Raw genomic sequence first — 19,813 nt, forward strand, 5'->3', positions numbered from 1 at the left:
CCTGTTAAGTGTGTATTATTTTTGTGTATATTCACAATAAAAACAGTGTTGTGCTTTTTGCCAAATAAAGAAAAATAAACATGATGCGAGTTCTGCTTTCTCTCTGTCAGTGAAGTCCATTCTGAAACGCGTCCGAAAATGAACAATAACTCAGCGAATACTCAGTCAAACAGGCATACAGACACACAGGCATGAAGCTTGAATTCTCTTCTTTTAAATGAAGTAATTTTTTTTAAAAACAAATATTCTCAGTTTATGTAATCTGTAAGAAAAGAGAGAGATGTCAGTCGTTCTCATCTCAGCTCATTAAGTTTTAATGTGACTCCGCCCACGGAGAGCGCGCGCTATTCAAACGCAAATGACTGAGGCAATCCATGCAAACTGTGAACGCCCCCATATCAGCTCGAGAAAACACATCAAGTTTATTCAGATCATTGTACTTGTTTACACCGTCTCGCGGCGCTTTGAGGAATAATACTATCGTAATAATAATAATGGAAAATGTACCTCAGAAGTGCTGGTATTTCGTGGAGCAACGGATGCCGCTGAGCTGAGGAATACTGTAGTAAGTTTTTTCATTCTCAAGTGAATCGCGTTTCTGTGTGTGAATGAATGAACGGCAGAGATGCGCGCTGTTTACCACAACTCGCAAAAAACAGTTTCAATTTGAATCGCGTTTCTGTGTGTGAATGAATGATCCGCTTTTAGCAAACTATTTTGCTATACTGAGATGAGTAAAAATCGACTGAAATATGTTGAAATAAAATGTATTTGTATAAGCAACGTTAACATTATATGCAAATTAACATTTATATTTCTTATATAAACGAAAGACCTATGTTACAGACATATGAAAGACAACATTTCATTGACTAGTTTTGGATAGATTATACATTTTTACTGTAAAATATCTGCCACCTCAAATAAGCTTTTGTTTGCCAATTTTTGCTCATATGTTAAATATATAGTATGTTTTGTCAAAAATAAAGTAATCAAATAATATGTTATTATGTGTTTGTTCCAATGTAGCCTAGGCTATATTCAAAGTAATGAATCCTTAACTTTGAAATATGTATGATAAAATGTATACTTTAGTTTTCACAAAGAAAGATTACACTTGAATTGTTGTTGTAATTGTAACCTTTTTAATAAAAAAAAAAAATTTACAAGGTAGATGTAAACAAACTATTAAAAGGTAAATATAAGCCTTTTCTTTAAATAATTTTTATTGTGTTTTATTAGTGACAAATTTGGGGAGAGGATACATATTCCAAAACTGAAAATACAGTATGAGAATTAACTGCACAATTACTAGACATGTTTTCCTTGGATATTATACAATTTGCAAGCACAATTTGTGGAAAAATAAAAAAAAATAAGATGCTTCCAACTGTGAACCAATTTGGTAGAATATATATATATATATTCTGTGTGTGTATATATATATATATATATATATATATATATATATATATATATATATATATATATACACACATACATATTGCTCTTGCATTCTTTCCTGTGGCTCAGTGACACACCTGAATGAATGGCTCATTAAGTATGCGGGCCCCATTGTCTCCTCAGGTGTGAACTACTCAATATTCATGATAGTGTTGGACGTTTACGCCCATCCGCATATTGCCTTTCCAAACAAAAGGTGTTTTACAAAATTTAAATCAATGTATTGTTTTATGTGAATGATTAGGCAGGATGATTTTCACATCATTTTAAAGAAAAAACTCTAGGCGACAACATTCATTAGTCAAAAGTCTTATTGACACATATTTAGTATGTGTTTTGTGGCCTTATTTCAGAAACTTTCATTTTTAGTTTTTTCAATAACCATGCATAAACATTATTCTCTCAAAAATACAAACATGTACATATATTTTGCTCACATATTATGATAGCCCTGATTGTGCTAAATAGAGTGTAATTACACCTTTGCCATTAACATGTTTATAAGCAACTGAAAAAAGCACAAATGTCAGGGCATGTCAGAACATCTCAAGGACCCCAAAAACACCTTAGACCCCAGAGGGTTAAGTATCACGTTGCAGGCCTCCTTGGAGCCTCCCTGTTTCTAGCCCAAAGCCTGGTCAATACTGATCAGGATGAGCATAGTGTTCCAGAATCTATCTGAGGATCGCTCTATATGAATACTTAGCTCCCTAAGTCTGGTCGGAAGGTCGAAGGACTCTCACGAGCCCTCCCTGTTAGATCAGCCCTAGAGCTGGAGGCGCTCCCCTTATTAGGGCCCCTTTAGAGAGCCCAGCCTCCACAGGCCCTGAAGCACTGTGCAGATGCAGGATCGAGTAGAGTCACTCCCCTCGTTTGCAGAAGGTTAGAAAGCTCTATGCCAAGTTCTACTCTCCAGGATGCCGGTCTCTATGATCCGGTCTGTGAGCGATCACTGCCACTATCTGCAGTCCTCCCAATCGGATGCCTCCACAAGTGAGGCAAAATATGTCAGAGACTCTGTTTAGGAAACTGACAGGTTGTTGGCAAGACTAGGTCAGTAAATTAGACCAGGTCAGCCTCCCTGGTGGCATGTGGGGTTGACTTCATGTCCCCCTCAGAAAGTGACTGGACACGCCTCCTTTCGGACCCCCTGGCCATACGTGACCTGAAGGGGGGAGTGTGTTTTGGCATTTCAGTGAAACTGCCATCTTTGATGCTTCTGTCACAGTCATAATTGGCATGCACTCCCCTCTGCATGGTGGGATTGTATATCGTCCCCCAAAGCGTCAAATCGACACCCTTTCGAAAGGGAACGTCTCAGGTTACGACTGTAACCTCTGTTCCATGAGAACAGGGAGAACGAGACACTGCGTCTTTCGCCATGCCTCGGGGATCCCTGCTGAACACTCCCTTCAGACGATAAGTTGTTGACATGTTCTCCAGGCACCCCTTATTTACTTCCTGGTCGCACTAGTAGTGACATCATAGGCTGTCGCCGGTCAATACGATTACCGTGATTGGATAAGCTGTTTACGTGGAGGCGTTCCCCATAGCGTCATCAACGCAGTGTCTCGTTCCACATTGAAGCAGTGCCTGTTAATGATTTTTATAGTTCTGTCATGACAGCTCTTGGTAGATTGGTATGGTAATAGAGATCGGCATGGTTATGGATATGGCAGTGTTATTGTATTTGGTCTTGGAGGAGAAGATCTGCTACGCTGCTGCAGAGCAAGTACCGAGATTTGCTACTGCGAATACATTCACACAGACATTGTTATGATCATGTAAGACATGCTGCTGCTGCTGCACATGTAACACACATGATTAAGCAGATCTACACAGGTGGAGCTGGGGAAGGGGGAGAGTTTCTGAAAGCGCACTCACACTACTAACATTTGAGTTAAAGACCCATCAGCCTGTGCCATCTAGAGTTCATGACAGAACTAGGTAATTGTTCAAAGAGAAACGCATGGAAACATGTGTTTTATTGTCGGTATATTTGTGGAAGTCTGATCTTTCTGTGTATTGTCTGTGTGGCGTTTCTCTCTGTCAGAATGGATCGAGGAGCACTCGTCTGCCGGAGCTGCGATCGGATCTTATGTGCCCAGTCATCTGGAGACGTACAGAGACCCTCAGAGCTGCCCGTCGGCTCCTCAGGCCCCGGGGCCCAAACGTGAGACGCTCACACTCATTATTGTTCATATGCATGTTATGCCCCAGCCTGACTGCATCAGCATTTCTTCTCATTTCATTACATAACTGAATAATAAATCAGTTTATGTGTGTCTGTGTGTGTGTGTGTGTCTGTATGTGTGCGTGCAGGAGGAAAGCCGTTCTTCACCCGTAACCCAGCCGAACTGAAGGGCACGTTCATAAGCACGAAGCTGCTGAAGAGCCGGCGAGGCTTCGGCTTCACTGTGGTCGGCGGGGACGAACCGGACGAGTTCCTGCAGATCAAGAGTCTGGTGTTGGACGGACCGGCCGCTGTGGACGGAAAGATGGAAACAGGTTTGAACCTTGTAGGAAATCTTTTGCCTCCTGACCAGACGTGATACAATCAAACGAGAAGCAAGAATAGCTCTCTCTTCCATGTTTATCTGGGTTTCTGTTCTAACCAATCACGAGCCACGACGCAGTAGCTCCGCCCACACTGAAGTAGCATTTTCTGTGTCAAAAAACAAATTCAGACGTTACATAATAGAACTTGTTGTGATGGTCAGGGTTATTATAGTTAGCGGAAGCTAAAACTAAAACCAGTTTTGTTGCTTGAAATAAACGTTACTTAAAATAAGATAATAAAAATATAGGGCTGTCAAGCGACACATTTATTTATCTAATTGATTACATAATAGGGAAATGAATTACTCTAATTAATCACACATCAAATTTGACTAAGAAATACCCCCAAAAGATGAAACTATTATTGTGTTAAATGATAAAAAGTAGCTTTAGAAATAAATATTTTATTTTATTCAACAATTTTTTACACTCTCACACACACACAGTCACACTCTCTCTCTCTCATACACACACACACACACACACATACACACACACACACATACACACACACACACACAGCCTGAATGTTCTTCAGAAGCTGCATCTGAATCTGTATTTTGATATATTTACAGACGGTTTATTGGTGACACTGCATTCGCTCCCTCATGTTGTCCTAAACTTCTATGACTTTCTAACTTTCTTTTGTGGAACATAAAAGAAGATAATTTCAGAAATGTTTCAGTATTTTTTTTGTTCATACAATGGAAGTCAGTGGTCAACAAAACAGTCACCAAAACTGCTTACCAACATTTATCAATATAGCTTCTTTTAGAAAGTTATAAAGGTTTGAATCGACATGAGGGAGAATAAATTATGACAGAGTTTTTATTTTTGGGTGAACAATCTCTTTAATGTTTTTTATATTAATATGGAAATATTAAATTGTTTTTTTTTATTGAAGTGATACTCTAAATAAGAAAGTAAAACTGCCAGTAGGTGGCGGTAAATGTCTAAATGAGTGAGTCATTGAGTTGTTCTGTGATATTGGTTATTGCTCAACCATATATGACATAAATATGAGACAGAAACTCATACAGGAGCATTTGTGCCCTGATGTCTTGAGTTTTAGGGTCATTGTAACGGTTCTGTCGGCTCCATCACAGTCAACATGACCCTGCTTCATGTTCCTCAATCAGTCAACTGTGTGAAACGGCAGATGAACCTAAAACTTTAACTAAAATGAAAATAAAACAGGGAGGAGATTAAAAGCGGATCATGTGATGTTTCTCCGTGACTGTAACACGTGTGTGTGTGTGTGTGTGTGTGTGTGTTTGCCCTCAGGTGACGTGATCGTCAGTGTGAACGACACCATCGTGTTGGGATACACTCATGCTCAGGTGGTGAAGATATTCCAGTCCATCCCGATCGGCTCCATGGTCCAGCTGGAGCTGTGCCGCGGATACCCTCTGCCCTTTGACCCCGACGACCCCAACACCAGCCTGGTGACCTCCGTGGCCATCCTGGACAAAGAGCCCATCATCGTGAACAGCCAGGAGGGCTTCGAACCAGTTGCTCCGCTGGCGGGTGTGGTGTCGGGTCTCGAGGCGGTGCCGTTCCCCCCCGCGCCGGACAGCTCTCTGCTAGTGACCGACAGCTATGCTAGCGATGTGGCGACGCTAGCCTCCTCCATCGCCACGCAGCCCGAACTCATCACGCTCCACATCGAGAAGGGAGACAAGGGCTTCGGCTTCACTATGGCCGACAGTCTGGTGGGTGGAGGGCAGAAGGTGAAGCAGGTTGTTGATTACCCACGATGCCGAGGGCTGAAGGAGGGAGACATCCTGCTGGAGGTCAACAAGAGGAGCGTTCAGGGCTTGAGCCACAACCAGGTGGTGGATCTGCTCAGCAAGTGCCCTCGAGGGACTGAGGTTACCATGCTAGTGCAGAGAGGTGAGCTAACGCTTTCTGACTGGGTCTGTGAAACGAGCATTACTGATCACACACACAGACACACACTCACACACACATAGACTCACACTCACTCACACACACACACAGACACAGTTGTGGCGCACCAGTCCGATCACAAACAAACTCGATTTAGTTATGCAATTTGAACAGTCATAACAGTGCAGTGATCTGCACACATGCTTATTGGCTGGTCAGTGGGAACTGCACGAACATGTGGCGGAGCGGCGTAACTGCGCGAACCAATCGGTGAACAGCCCGCCGATCCGAGCACAGAGCCCTTTCGAAGGCGGGGCATCTACCTATAAAATACAGCTCATTTCGCCAAATGATTCAGGTTAAATCGACTGAAGCGATGATCTTCGGACTTCGTAGAATACACAGAAAGCCTTCTTCGCCGAGGAAAACAGCCCTGCAGCAGATCCAGCGCGCTGTTTCCCTGCGCTCTACTGCGAGCGCCTAAAAGGCAAGTTTCTGTCTAAAAGAGCAGCGACGTTGATGCAAATGTCGCGCCACGGATGTGGCACATGCAGAGCCCCTCTGCATGACGAGGACATGCACAGCGAGTGCAAAGCCCATGCAGATGCTGCTCTCACAGAGACGAGCTGCTCCCATTGCGAGAGCATGCCTCTCTCATCTCTCCGTTCTCGGATCGCGTTTTTTTCAGAGCGAGGCTCCGCCCCTCACCCTCTCCCGTTTCCTTTCTCCCACGAGCCTCGGAGAAAGAAACAGCGGGGCCAGAGGGCTTAGTGAGCTCACTTCGGCTCAGACCCCGCGTGCCTCACTTTCTCCACAGAAAGAGATATCACCTGTGCTTTTCACCCGTCCAGACCATTCGGTGGATCCGAAGAGGATCTTCACGATGACTCCTTGTCATTGGCGGCTTCGGACATGTGGGATTGGGCGGGCTTAGTGGATGACCCTGCCCCCTTGCCGTCTAAAGAGCGTAGCGACATCAGAGCTGGACTGTGTGTGAGAGCTGGAGCTGTATTCGTGTCCTGTCTAAGGCTTGGTCTCGACTGGACTGCCCCTGAGGAGCCCACACGCAGGTGCCTGGACCAGCCCAGGACATCGGAAGAGCTATGGCCAGTTTAGTGGTGCTGGAGCGCCACTTATGACTTAATCTGACCAAGATTAAGGACGCGGATAGAACCGTCTTCCCCGACTCGTCTATCTCCTCCACTAGTCTCTTTGGCCCTGTGGTGGATGGTTTCGCTGAGCGCTTCATGACTGCACAGAAGGCATCGCAGGCTGTGCGACTCTTCCTGCCCAAGTGCTCCCGCTCCGCAGCTTTGAGTCGCCACAAGCCCACGCCGACTCAGCAGCCAGCCAAACCAGCGCCTGCAGCCACTCAGCCCAATCCAGCGCCTGAGCAGTGGCAGTGCCCCCATAAGGTGAAACGCTTCCCGCCTAAGCGTCAGGGACCCCGGCCTAGGATTATGCTGGACCCTGAGCCTAAGAAGCAGTCCTGATCATCCAGACAGGAAGAGGGGAGGGTTAAGTCTCGTTGAGGCTGGACCACCCTCCAAAAAGCCCAGTTTGTCCCTCCAAACACCCTGTTCAGTTCCGGCTGTTGGAGCAGGTGTTGCAATTGCAGGCTGTGGGCCCGTTCAAGTTCACACCCTCTTGCAATTGACCGCTGTTATAACGAACAAAATAAAAAACAAAAATACTCAGCAAAAGAGCACTTTTCCTTTTCCACACCACATGAGTGTCAGTCCCCTGCGCAAATGCAGTGCACCGTCCCCCGAAATTATACAACCCATAGCCAACCAGGGCGAGGCGTGGAAAGCCATTCCTGGCATGTCACAATGGGTTCTGAACACAATAGAACGAGGTTACTCCCTCCGAATCGCTCACAATCAATCCCGCTTTGTGGGCTTAGTCGACACTTCGGTGAAGAGCAACATAGCTCACATCCTCCGCACTGAAGTAATGAGCTTATTGGCAAAAGGGGCTGTGGAAACAGTTTCTCCTCCCCACACAGAGTCAAGCTTCTACAGCCGCTACTTCCTCATTGCCAAAAGGGTGGTGGCCTCGGTACAATCCTAGATCTCAGACATCTGAACAGGGCCCTTATGAAACGGCCATTCAAGATGCTAACCCTGAAACAAGTCCTCGCACTAGTACGCCCGGGGATTGGTTTTTCTCAGTGGATCTGAAAGATGCATACTTTCATATCCATATAGCCCCGCGTCACAGACCGTTTTTGAGATTCGTGTTCGAAGGGGTGGCCTACCAGTATACAGTCCTACCATTCGGACTGTCCCTGGCCCCATGCACTTTTACGAGGGGAACCCTGAGGCAGAAGGGAATGCGCATCCTGAACTACCTCGACGACTGGCTCGTTCTGCCCTAGTCAGAGGTGGAACTAAATTCCCACAGATCTGTACTCCTCAGCCATTCAGCCGTCGCCCCCTCAGAACCTTTCAAAGGATGCTAGGCCTCATGGCCTCCGCATCGGCAGTACTTCCGCTGGGTCTGCTACAAATGCGCCACTTGCAGTACTGGCTGACCCCAGGTCACTTCCCGAGAAACCCCAGCTTTTACGAGTCTGGGGTAAGCTTGGGTACGGTCTCAAGGAGGATGGTGGTCAGGACGGACGCCTCCAACACGGGTTGGGGAGATCTGTGCGAGGGCAAACTGACCTCTGGCTCTTGGATGAGCATGGAGAAACGGCTGCACATCAACTGCCTAGAAATGTTGGCGGTTTTGCTGGCCCTCAAAACCTTCCAACCACACCTGGCAGGTCACCGAGTCTTAGTCCGATTGGACAACACATAGTCCTTCTAGTGGCCCCTTTCTGGCGGACCCAACCTTGGTTTCCCGAGTTGATTCAGCTGCTCACAGCAGCCCCATGGCCGATACCCCTGAGGAAAGACCTCCTTTCCCAGGCGAACAGGATGATTTGGCACCCCCATCCCAATCTATGAGCCCTCCATGTTTGGCCCCTCGACTGGAGCTTACGGACCTCCCAGCGAGAGTCCTAAACACCATTTGTGAGGCTAGAGCTCCATCCACGAGCCTCTACGCCCTTAAATAGTCTATGTTCCCCAGCTGGTACTCAGCCCGGAACCAGGACCCTGCATCATGCAAAGTACCACTGGTACTTTCATTTCTTCAAGAGCTACTGGATGTGGGCCGCACCCCATCCACGCTCAAAGTCTACGTGGTGGCCATTGCAGCTTTCCATGCCCCAGTGGCCGGCCAGTCGATAGGAAAAGCGACATGATTCTTCGCTTCCTAAAGGGGAGCGAGGATGCTCAACCCGCCCCGCCCCCATACCGTACCCTCCTGGGCCCTACCAAAGATCCTCAGAGCCCCCAAAGGGCCTCCATTCGAGCCGCTACATTCGGCCGAATTGAAGCCACTCTCATTTAAGACTGCACTACTGCTTGCCTTAGCATCGGTCAAGCGACTGGGGGACCTCCAAGCGCTCTCTGTTAGTGCTTCCTGCTTTGAGTTTGGACCAGGCAACTCTAAAGTCAAGATTCTTGACTTGCCTTGCCTTGCCTAAAGTCGTCCTCAAGCCAAGGCATGGCTGCGTGCCCAAAGTGCTTTCAACTCCATTCAAAACACAAGTAATTTCGCTTTCTGCTCTTCCCACAACAGAAGATGCACAAGAATTACACCTACTCTGCCCGGTTCGGGTCCTGAGAGCATATATAGAGCACTCCGTTCAGTTCAGACAGTCGGAGCAGCTCTTTGTAATCTTTGGCGGCCGCACCAAAGTGCTTCCGGTCATGAAGCAAAGACAATCCTGTTGGTGATTGGACACTATCGCTCTAGCTTATACTTCTATGGGCCTGCAATGCCCCATAGGCATCAGAGCACACTCCACCAGAGGCATGGCCTCCTCCAGGGCGTGTCCAGAGGGGTATCTATTAGCTATATATGTGCGGTGGCTGGCTGGTCCTCGCCGTCCACCTTAGCCAGATTTTATAACTTGGAAGTCCCTGTGTTGCAGGTACATATCCTTTCCATATAGTTCCTCCGTGTGAGCCCGGCCCACCATTATTCTTAGGTTCCAACCTTATCTGAACCCCCCTCAGGGCACTATTGCCCCATTAGCCCTCTGCCCTTGGGACCCTTATCCAAGCGTCCCAGGCAATAGAACATGTCGTTCTGCTTGAACATAGCACGGCGTGATTGGATCTTGTGTCTAGCACACACAATACGACTGACCGTTTGAAAGGGAATGACTCGGTTACTAGCATAACCTCGGTTCCCTGAGATAAGGGAACAAGTATTGTGTAGACGGCCGTGCTATTATGCACATGACTTGGCGTTCGTCGCTTAAGTCGATTAACCTGAATCATATTGCGAAATGAGCTGTATTTATAGGTAGATGCCCCACCCCTTCTGGTGGGCTCTGCGCTCGGATCGGCGGGCTGTGCGCTGATTGGCTCACGCAATTACACCGCTCCGCCATAGGTTCGTGCAGTTCCCACTGACCAGCCAATGAGAGTGCGTGTAGTCTCTGCACTGTTATGGCTGTGCACTGTGTTATTTTATAAAAGGCAATCAGTATTCAGAGAAAAAGGAGTTTTCCCCATTGCGTCTAGCGGACGCAATACTCGTTCCCTTATCTCAGGGAACCGAGGTTACATTAGTAACCAAGTCATTTTAGAGGGGTTTTGGTTTCTTCTGGATTTAGTCTGTCTCAGTTTCTTCTGTTTCTTCATGTAAATCACAGGCAGACTCGATGATGGTGAGATCCGGCTGCTGTCAGACTCCTTGTACATACAAGAATATCACTGGATTATTGCAATTAATAGCAAAAGGATTGTGTGTAAATGTAAACTGATATTTCCTACTGACATACTACTACAAAATATATAAATAACTGTCTCAAAACCAGTTTTTGGGGTGAAAATGCAAACATTTCTAAGACTTACTGTATGTTTACCACAAATTTATATTGCCATTGTTTTGTGAAGGTTAGAATGTGGATTTAGGGGCTCAGTGTTGAGTTTACATGTGCAATTGTTACATTCTCTCTCAGGAGTCCTGCAGCCCAAGAGAAGTCCCAAAGTGCTGGTAAGATGCATCTCTTTTATTTCTCAGTTACACATCAGCCAATGTCTTTACTGGGTTGGGAGTAACGGAATACATGTAATGGCGTTACGTAATCAGGATAAAAAAATCTGGTAACTAATTCGTTAGAGTTGTGCCAAAGTAATAAGATTACAGTTACATGTAGTAAAAAATAGGAATAATATCATGATTACAATGGTTTCATTTAAAAGTAAATAAAATTGTATTTCAATATAATAACGCTATATTGACAGGAAGAAAGTGGAGCGTTTTACTGAAGTATTTAACCAGGATGAAACAGGTGATGGGTGTGTGATGTGTAACGGCTGTGAATATGACAATAAACTCATAAAGCCAATATCCAGCCTTTGCTTGGGATGAACGTATTTCATTTCTTGTGTGTGTGTGTGTGTTCGGGAAGTAGCAGTGACGGAAACAGTGACATTGTTTGAAGGGAGTAAAATGCAGTAAAAGGCTAAATCTTTGCCTTTAACAAAATACTTTTTCATCAAGAACTTCTTAAATTCCCGTCTGTCAGAAAGCTGTGGTTTGGCTTCAGAAGTCTAATTCTATGGTAGTATTGGAAACTTGCCAGTTTGCTGTATGTTAATTGTTGCCAGTTTAGAGCTTTTAAGTCAAAGATAACAGATGCTTGAACATTCAGCCTTTTGTGCTCCCCTGTAGGAAAGAAAACGGTTTGAAATGACATGTGTGGAGAAATATGGCAGAATGGTTATTTGTGTGTTTGCTGTGTGTGTCAGCAGCTGGAGCGTAAGGACAGTCAGGGCAGCTCTCAGCACAGCGTCTGCAGTCACCGCAGCGCTCACACGGACTCGCCTGCACGCCTGCTGCCCTCCTCTGCCCCGGGAGCCCCAGGACCCCCTCCACCCGTCCCGCCTCCGCCTACCCAGCCGCTGCCTGTCCTGCCACCCTTCGACCCCCCCGCTGCCAACGGGACTCTGCAGAAAAAGCCGGACCCCTTCAGGATCTGGGCGCAGTCCAGGAGCATGTATGAGAGCCGCTGTGAGTGACAGCACTGACCGCACACCTGTAGACTGACCACACCCCTGTAGACACACCTGTAGACTGACCACACACCTGTAGACACACCTGTAGACTGACCACACACCTGTAGACTAACCGCATACCTGTAGACTTACCGCACACCTGTAGGCTGACCACACACCTGTAGACACACCTGTAGACTGACCGCACACCTGTAGACTGACTGCACTCCTGTAGACACACCTGTAGACTGACCTCACACCTGTAGACTGACCGCACACCTGTAGACACACCTGTAGACTGACCTCACACCTGTAGACTGACCGCACACCTGTAGACACACCTGTAGACTGACCTCACACCTGTAGACTGACCTCACACCTGTAGACTGACCACACACCTGTAGACACACCTGTAGACTGACCGCACACCTGTAGACTGACCGCACACCTGTAGACACACCTGTAGACTGACCACACACCTGTAGACACACCTGTAGACTGACCTCACACCTGTAGACTGACCGCACACCTGTAGGCTGACCACACACCTGTAGACACACCTGTAGACTGACCTCACACCTGTAGACTGACCGCACACCTGTAGACACACCTGTAGACTGACCTCACACCTGTAGACTGACCACACACCTGTAGACACACCTGTAGACTGACCTCACACCTGTAGACACACCTGTAGACTGACCTCACACCTGTAGACACACCTGTAGACTGACCACACACCTGTAGACACACCTGTAGACTGACCGCACACCTGTAGACACACCTGTAGACTGACCTCACACCTGTAGACTGACCGCACACCTGTAGACACACCTGTAGACTGACCACACACCTGTAGACACACCTGTAGACTGACCACACACCTGTAGACTAACCGCATACCTGTAGACTGACCGCACACCTGTAGGCTGACCACACACCTGTAGACACACCTGTAGACTGACCGCACACCTGTAGACTGACCGCACACCTGTAGACACACCTGTAGACTGACTGCACTCCTGTAGACACACCTGTAGACTGACCGCACACCTGTAGACACACCTGTAGACTGACCTCACACCTGTAGACTGACCGCACACCTGTAGACACACCTGTAGACTGACCACACACCTGTAGACACACCTGTAGACTGACCTCACACCTGTAGACACACCTGTAGACTGACCTCACACCTGTAGACTGACCGCACACCTGTAGACACACCTGTAGACTGACCACACACCTGTAGACACACCTGTAGACTGACCGCACACCTGTAGACACACCTGTAGACTGACTGCACACCTGTAGACACACCTGTAGACTGACCTCACACCTGTAGACTGACCGCACACCTGTAGACACACCTGTAGACACACCTGTAGACTGACCGCACACCTGTAGACACACCTGTAGACTGACCTCACACCTGTAGACTGAATGCACACCTGTAGACACACCTGTAGACTGACCACACACCTGTAGACACACCTGTAGACTGACCGCACACCTGTAGACACACCTGTAGACTGACCACACACCTGTAGACACACCTGTAGACTGACCACACACCTGTAGACTGACCGCACACCTGTAGACTGACCTCACACCTGTAGACTGACCGCACACCTGTAGACTGACCGCACACCTGTAGACACACCTGTAGACTGACCGCACACCTGTAGACTGACCTAATACCTGTAGACTGACCTCAGACCTGTAGGCTGACCGCACACCTGTAGACTGACCGCACACCTGTAGACACACCTGTAGACTGACTGCACACCTGTAGACTGACCGCACACCTGTAGACTGACCTCACACCTGTAGACTGACCGCACACCTGTAGACTGACCGCACACCTGTAGACTGACCACACAATGACGCAATGTCACTTTTGCTTGTACTGCCCCTTGGTATAATGACAAGCTGCGCTCTAAGGCGGCAGTTCCCTTTCGAAAGAGACACGTGAGACACGTTTGGGGAACGCCTCAGCGTGACTGATGACTGAAGTACTGTATAATCACGGCAATCGTATTGGCCGGCGACAGACATGACATCACCACTAGTGCGACCAGGAAGTATAAGAGAACATGTCATCCTCTTTTCGTCTTTAGGGACTGTTTGCTGGTAGTGTGAAGTAAGATATTTTATCATGGCAAGCGACAAGCGTTTCAGGAAGTGTGCCGCCCCATGTAAGAGATATCTTACACCTGGTGTCACTCACGGCCTGTGCGTGTTTTGTTTGGGTGAGGAGCATGTGCGCTCAGTCCTTGAGGGGGCTGGGTGCGCAAACTGTGAGCGTTTATCTATCAGAACGCTCCGCTCTTGTCTGTCTTGTCTGTCTGCTGGCTTCGAGCCAGGACGAGCAGGAGGAGGCTGATGCGGGTGAAGATGCTGAAATGCCTGAACCCGCCCTGCCAGCGTACACTGAGCTGGTGGAGGTGATGGAGAGCGCCACCGCTAGGCTTGAGTTGCCATGGCAGCGCGTCAGAGGGGAAGCTGCTCGTGGAAGACTCGACAGGCGCTTCCTCGCTGGCCACAACACCAGCTCCAGTGAGCCTTCCATTCCTTCCCGACCTCCATGTTGAGGTTGAGAAGGCATGGAAGAACCCGTACTCCTCTCGCATTCATCGGTTCCATCATTCCAACTGTGGAGGGAATGTGAGAACACGGGTATGTCTCAATGCCCCCCATTGAAGAGACATTCGCGAGCTGTCTCTCGCTGGGGGAGACATTGACACTGAGAATTCCGGCCCTGCCATCTAAACCACTAAAGACCACGTCCCGTTTAAAGGGCAGGGCATATGTGGCGACGGGTCAGGCTGGTGCCTGTGTTGCAGGCGTACCAGGCTGACCTGCTGAGGGACTTGGACCAGGGTCAGGGTCTAACCCTGAGCGCGGTGGCTGAGTTGTGCCGCACCACAGATCTCACTCTCCGGGTCAGCAAACAGACCTCTGCCGCGGTCGGCCTATCGATGAGTCTATGGTGGCCACGGAGAGGCATCTGTGGGTGAACTTGGCGAGCATCGGGGAGAAAGAGAAGTCCTTTCTCCTCGATGTCCCAGTCTCGCCCTCTGAACCTTTCGGGACCTCTGTTGAGACAGTGGTCGGAAGGTTCAGGGAGGAGAGGGCACACTCGGCCGCATGTCGATTATTTATACCGCGCTGGTCTGAGTCCACACCCAGACAGCATGGGGGCCCTGGCCCGTCTCGGTCTGGGGTCAGCGGTTGCGCCGGCATGACCAGCTCGCTTTTTTTCTTATCAGTACAAAAGAGACTCAAAATAAATCTTACATATAAGTGTTATACAACATTCAAAACTGTTAAATGTCTTCTTTTATTTGTGTACACTCATTATAAAAACAAAATATTGTTTTTCATAAAATAAAGAAGATAAACATGATGCGCGTTCTGCCGTCTCTCTCAATGTGAAGTTTATTCTGAAACGCGACAGATAATGACCTGTAACTCAGCGAATTCTTGCCACACTGAGATGAGACATATGTCTTTACAAAGCTTGAAGTCTCTATTTTTAATTGATGTAAATTATATCAAAAACAAATATTCTCTGTTTAAGTAATCTGTATGAAAGCAACGACATGTACAGTTTCTCCAGCCCGTGCTCATTATCTCTAATGTGACCACACCCATGCTCGCAAGAGCAATTGACATGCAAATTGTCCACGTAAAGGAACGTAGGTCTGTAAACGCCCTCATTACCTCAAAACAAAGAATCAGAGACTTTAGTACTCCTCTACTTTTCATCGAGTTTGGAAGACTGTGTTTGTACTGTGCTGTTTACCTTGGATTTACCTCAGAAGAATTAGAAGAACGCAATTTGAAGATGAGAAAGATTTTTAAGGTAAGACATTTCCACTCATAATAGTAAGCATGTTATTGTTGCATAAACTTTATATTGTAGCTACTAGTTAAACTGGTGCCAGACTAAAATGTATGTGTGTTCATATTCTATAGTTCATATTTTAACGTTTCTGTCTATATAGTCTATATATGTGTGTGTGTGTGTGTGTGTGTGTATATATATGTGTGTGTGTAACAATAATGTTTCATAGTTTGGAGCGGCTCGATCGCTTCAGTATATGTTCTCTGCACGCGCTGTGAGTTTGAGCAAAACTCGCCAAACATTAGGCTTCATGTTTTTACTTACTCCAATCTCATTACATAACGCATGGAAACATTTGAAGTAACATGATAATCATGATAAGTGTAGTGTACTGAAGTGTTCCTTTTTAACGATTTATAGGCCGCATGCTATAGGCTATGGTTATTATTATTTTATGCAGCCCTACACGTATATGCCTACAAGGTACAACAAACCTGGTATTCATTTTATATATATATATATATATGTATACTTTAACCAGAAAAATCTAAAATGTATTCCCAAAATCGTGCAGCCCTATGCTGTGTTCCAGTCCAAAATTGTCATGCCCTTCACTCGCTAACTTCCCTCCGTCTCATTCACTCGGATGCACGTCATTGCGAGTGCCCACTACTGGCGGAAACTGCAATGGGCTGAATTGGAACGTCCTAAGCCCTTGATCACTTGGAATCAGCTATGGGGTTGATTTTATTATTTACATTTTTTTTTCCCTTTAAGAATTTGTTTAATGCAGCATCCAAATGTTTATAGGTGTGTTTGGGTTGTTTTAAATTAAAAAAATTATAATTAATATATCATAGAGTTGTCTGATGTGGTGGTGATTAGACGATATATGTGGTGACGTCACAATCATACTGCATTGTGGGACATATAGGTGCCTGAAGTGTACATTTGAAGCAGACTCGCTCCCTCGGTCAAAATCGAGGGAACGAGGGTCTGTCCATATAAACTTCCCTCGTCCACTTCAGGATGTGGAACGCACTTCAAAATGGCGGCAAGGATTCCCCCAAGAGGAAGTGCTTAGGGAAGTTCGCAAGTGCGTGTCTAAAAGTGGACTGGAACGCAGCACTAGTTTCTCTTGATATCAGCATGTTCACAACTGTTTTATTTTTGTTGTTTTTTTACAGGGACCAGATGCCCCACTGATGAGTCCTGCTGACTTCAACATTCACATGAGACTCTGTACATGAACATGGTAAAATGAAAAATCAAACACCTTGGAAATGACAGGTATGTACTATGTTTCAAGAATGGCACAAATGCGTGTGACTGTTCAAGTCTCAGTCTTTAGATCAGTGTGTTCAATAATTTGCTTTTTTGTCCTTTGTTGTGTATCTTTGGAATATGTTGTGTTGTAAATAAATCCAAACAATCAAAAAGGCATTCTTTTTTAAATCTCCTCATTCTTTGTTCTGGTTCTCTCACAGTCCCACCTGATAGGGCCAGGTCTTTGTCTTTCTCAGGTGTGAAAGACATCAATATTCATGATGAGTCACGCCTCCTCGCATACAGCTTTCTTACACAAAACATGCCTTACAAATTTTTGATCAATATATTGTTTTATCTGAATGAGTACGCAGGATTATTTTCACATAGTTTTGAAGCAAATATTCTATTCTATATTATATTCTAGGCTACGTGATACAATTTTCAAAAGTCTTGTGAAGAAGTAATCAGTATGGGTTTCATGACTTTATTTCAGTGACAATTTTGTTTTTGTTTTTTCACAAACCATGCATAAACGTCATTATCTCAAAACTACAAACTTTTACATACATGCTGCTTACATATTTTTGTAGCAGAGTTTGTGCTGAATACAGTGCAATCATGAAAATGTCACAAGTAACAGAAATAAGCACAAATGTCACAGCATGTCAGAACACCTCCAGGGCCAGAAAACACCTCAGACCCCAGAGGGTTAAGATGGTATTTTTACAGAGTGCTCCGTTTCACAGATAGCCGCCGGGTAAGCCCAGTACTACCCTTGTTTGAAAGGGTCATTATGCAGAGTACTTCACCTCTGGTTGAATCATAGCAGGCCTTCACAGAGTTTGGGCCTCTATACTTCCAGCAAGCAGGACATGTTAAGGTGACCGCCGGCTTCCAGTGTAAAGCCTCCCTCAAACGACCAGGCTGCCCAAGATACAGACTTTAGTACTCCCCTTTATTTTAGGGTCATTGTGCTGAGTACGTCGCCTGCGGCCACATTGCTATATGGATGTTGTAGGCTTCCTCTGATCTGAGAGTCGTCATGCTGAGGCCTCCATCCTCCAGAGTTCCATGCAAAATAGATTTGTCTTTGCATTGGGAAGAGGCCTCACTCTCTCTTTATATCAGAGTTGTGTTTTAGGCCCTTCGCTTTTTGTGCTCAGTGTTATGCATATCTGAGATTAGCTGTTTTTTGGTAAGAGATAACACTTGAAACTCTCTGGTGTGAGTATGGCAGGCCTTCTCTTCCTTAAAAGAGTCATCCTGCTGAGGCCTCCATGCAAACAGCTTGCAGGTAGAGCTAGAGAAGGGCCCTCTCGATTACAGAGAGCCGTTCTTTAGGCCCCTCGCTCCCCTCGCTCTGCACTGTGCATATCTGAGCTGAGCTGAGCTGTTTTTCCACATTGTGAGAGACCACTGTAGTGTGAGTGTGGCAGGCCTCCTCTTCTTCTAGAGTCGTCCTGCTGAGGCCTCCACTTCCCATAGCCCTGTGAAGGAGCTATTTGTCTCTGGTTAGAGCAAAAAAAAAGAAAGAAAAAAAGACACACAGGTTGATGGCTTCAGCTGATAAAGCATGTTAGCCTCCCTGGTACAGGGGTTGACACTGGTCCCCCTGAGAGTAGCAGGCTAGGGCCCAATAGGTCTGGGCCGTACTCCCTTAAAGGAACCCCTCTAAGTTGGGTTGTGGTGTCCAGGCCTTTGAGCTGGGTTTGGGTCAAGCCCTTTGTGTAAAACCACAAGGATGCTTCCTCATTAAGCATGAAGCTTAGGCAGTGGCTGTAGGAGGTAGTGCTACTTTTAATTTTACATTTATTTTAATATTCAACAATAATATTGATCTGCCTGCATTGACACCATTATATGAGAACTGAACTGAGCTGGATGATGACATCACGGTTTTCTCCAGAGCGGCTATATATATAAAGGAAATAGATTAATAACTTTTTTACAACAAAAATTAAACATCACTGAACTTACTTACTTTGTTGCATCATTTTCCTGTTATCTCTGTACAGCTGCTTTGTAACAATCTGTATTGTAAAAAGCGCTAAATAAATAAATGTGACTTGACTTGACTTGACTAACAGCCTGATGTGCGTGCAGTAGCGGGGATTTAACTCTGAGTTGAATATGTTCGTTTTTGCAGCACAGCCATAATTGGTATACATCCCCTCAGCATGGCAGTGTGGGTATTTGGTTCCCCAAATGTGTCTTCCTTTCGAAAGGGAACGTCTTGGGTTACGAAATCTTAGATTACTGCAAAGCAATCCCAGGCATCTCTTTCAAACTATAAACAGACTCCTTACAGTTAACTTTGGCAAATCTATGCCTGTTTCAAATCAGTTGTGTAATAATTTTCTTCATTTTTTCAGTTCAAAAATTGACGATGTCCATACTCGAATTCATGCTACACCTGTTTCCTCTTCAACACTGCTTGCCTTGTTTCTCTGGGACATCTTTCTCTAATTTTTCTCAAATTGAGTTGCTTACTAGAGAGGTATGGCATATGAAAGCTACCACTTGCATACTTGATCGGGAAATCAAGCCGATAGTTGGTTCTGCCTATTAAATTAGTAATTTAACGTTGGGATACAGGAAAGTATTTAAAAAATTTAAAAAGTTGAATTGCATTGAAAATATTGCTGTTAAAAGATCTTTATCTTTGTCTTCTGTCACGTGTACAGTATTCATTATAAACCAGTTCTCAGGGTTACAC

At 46.0% G+C, this 19,813-nt stretch overlaps 1 protein-coding gene across 7 annotated transcripts in view; it reads left to right on the plus strand.

Moving 5' to 3' along the window:
- magi1a (membrane associated guanylate kinase, WW and PDZ domain containing 1a) overlaps nucleotides 1–19,813 on the plus strand; it is a 107,928-nt gene that overhangs the window by 61,830 nt on the left and 26,285 nt on the right. For 6 of the 7 annotated variants that reach the window (XM_079897617.1, XM_079897613.1, XM_079897612.1 and 3 more), the window contains exons 9-13: nucleotides 3,518–3,637; nucleotides 3,787–3,972; nucleotides 5,308–5,916; nucleotides 10,940–10,974; nucleotides 11,733–11,994. In XM_079897617.1, coding sequence (XP_079753743.1) covers nucleotides 3,518–3,637; nucleotides 3,787–3,972; nucleotides 5,308–5,916; nucleotides 10,940–10,974; nucleotides 11,733–11,994 — 1,212 coding nt within the window. The remainder of the gene's footprint in view (nucleotides 1–3,517; nucleotides 3,638–3,786; nucleotides 3,973–5,307; nucleotides 5,917–10,939; nucleotides 10,975–11,732; nucleotides 11,995–19,813) is intronic. The other variant, XM_079897615.1, reaches the window with a different exon arrangement.

This window comes from Squalius cephalus, assembly GCF_949319135.1.
Source record: "Squalius cephalus genome assembly, chromosome: 16".
Lineage (NCBI taxonomy): Eukaryota > Metazoa > Chordata > Actinopteri > Cypriniformes > Leuciscidae > Squalius > Squalius cephalus.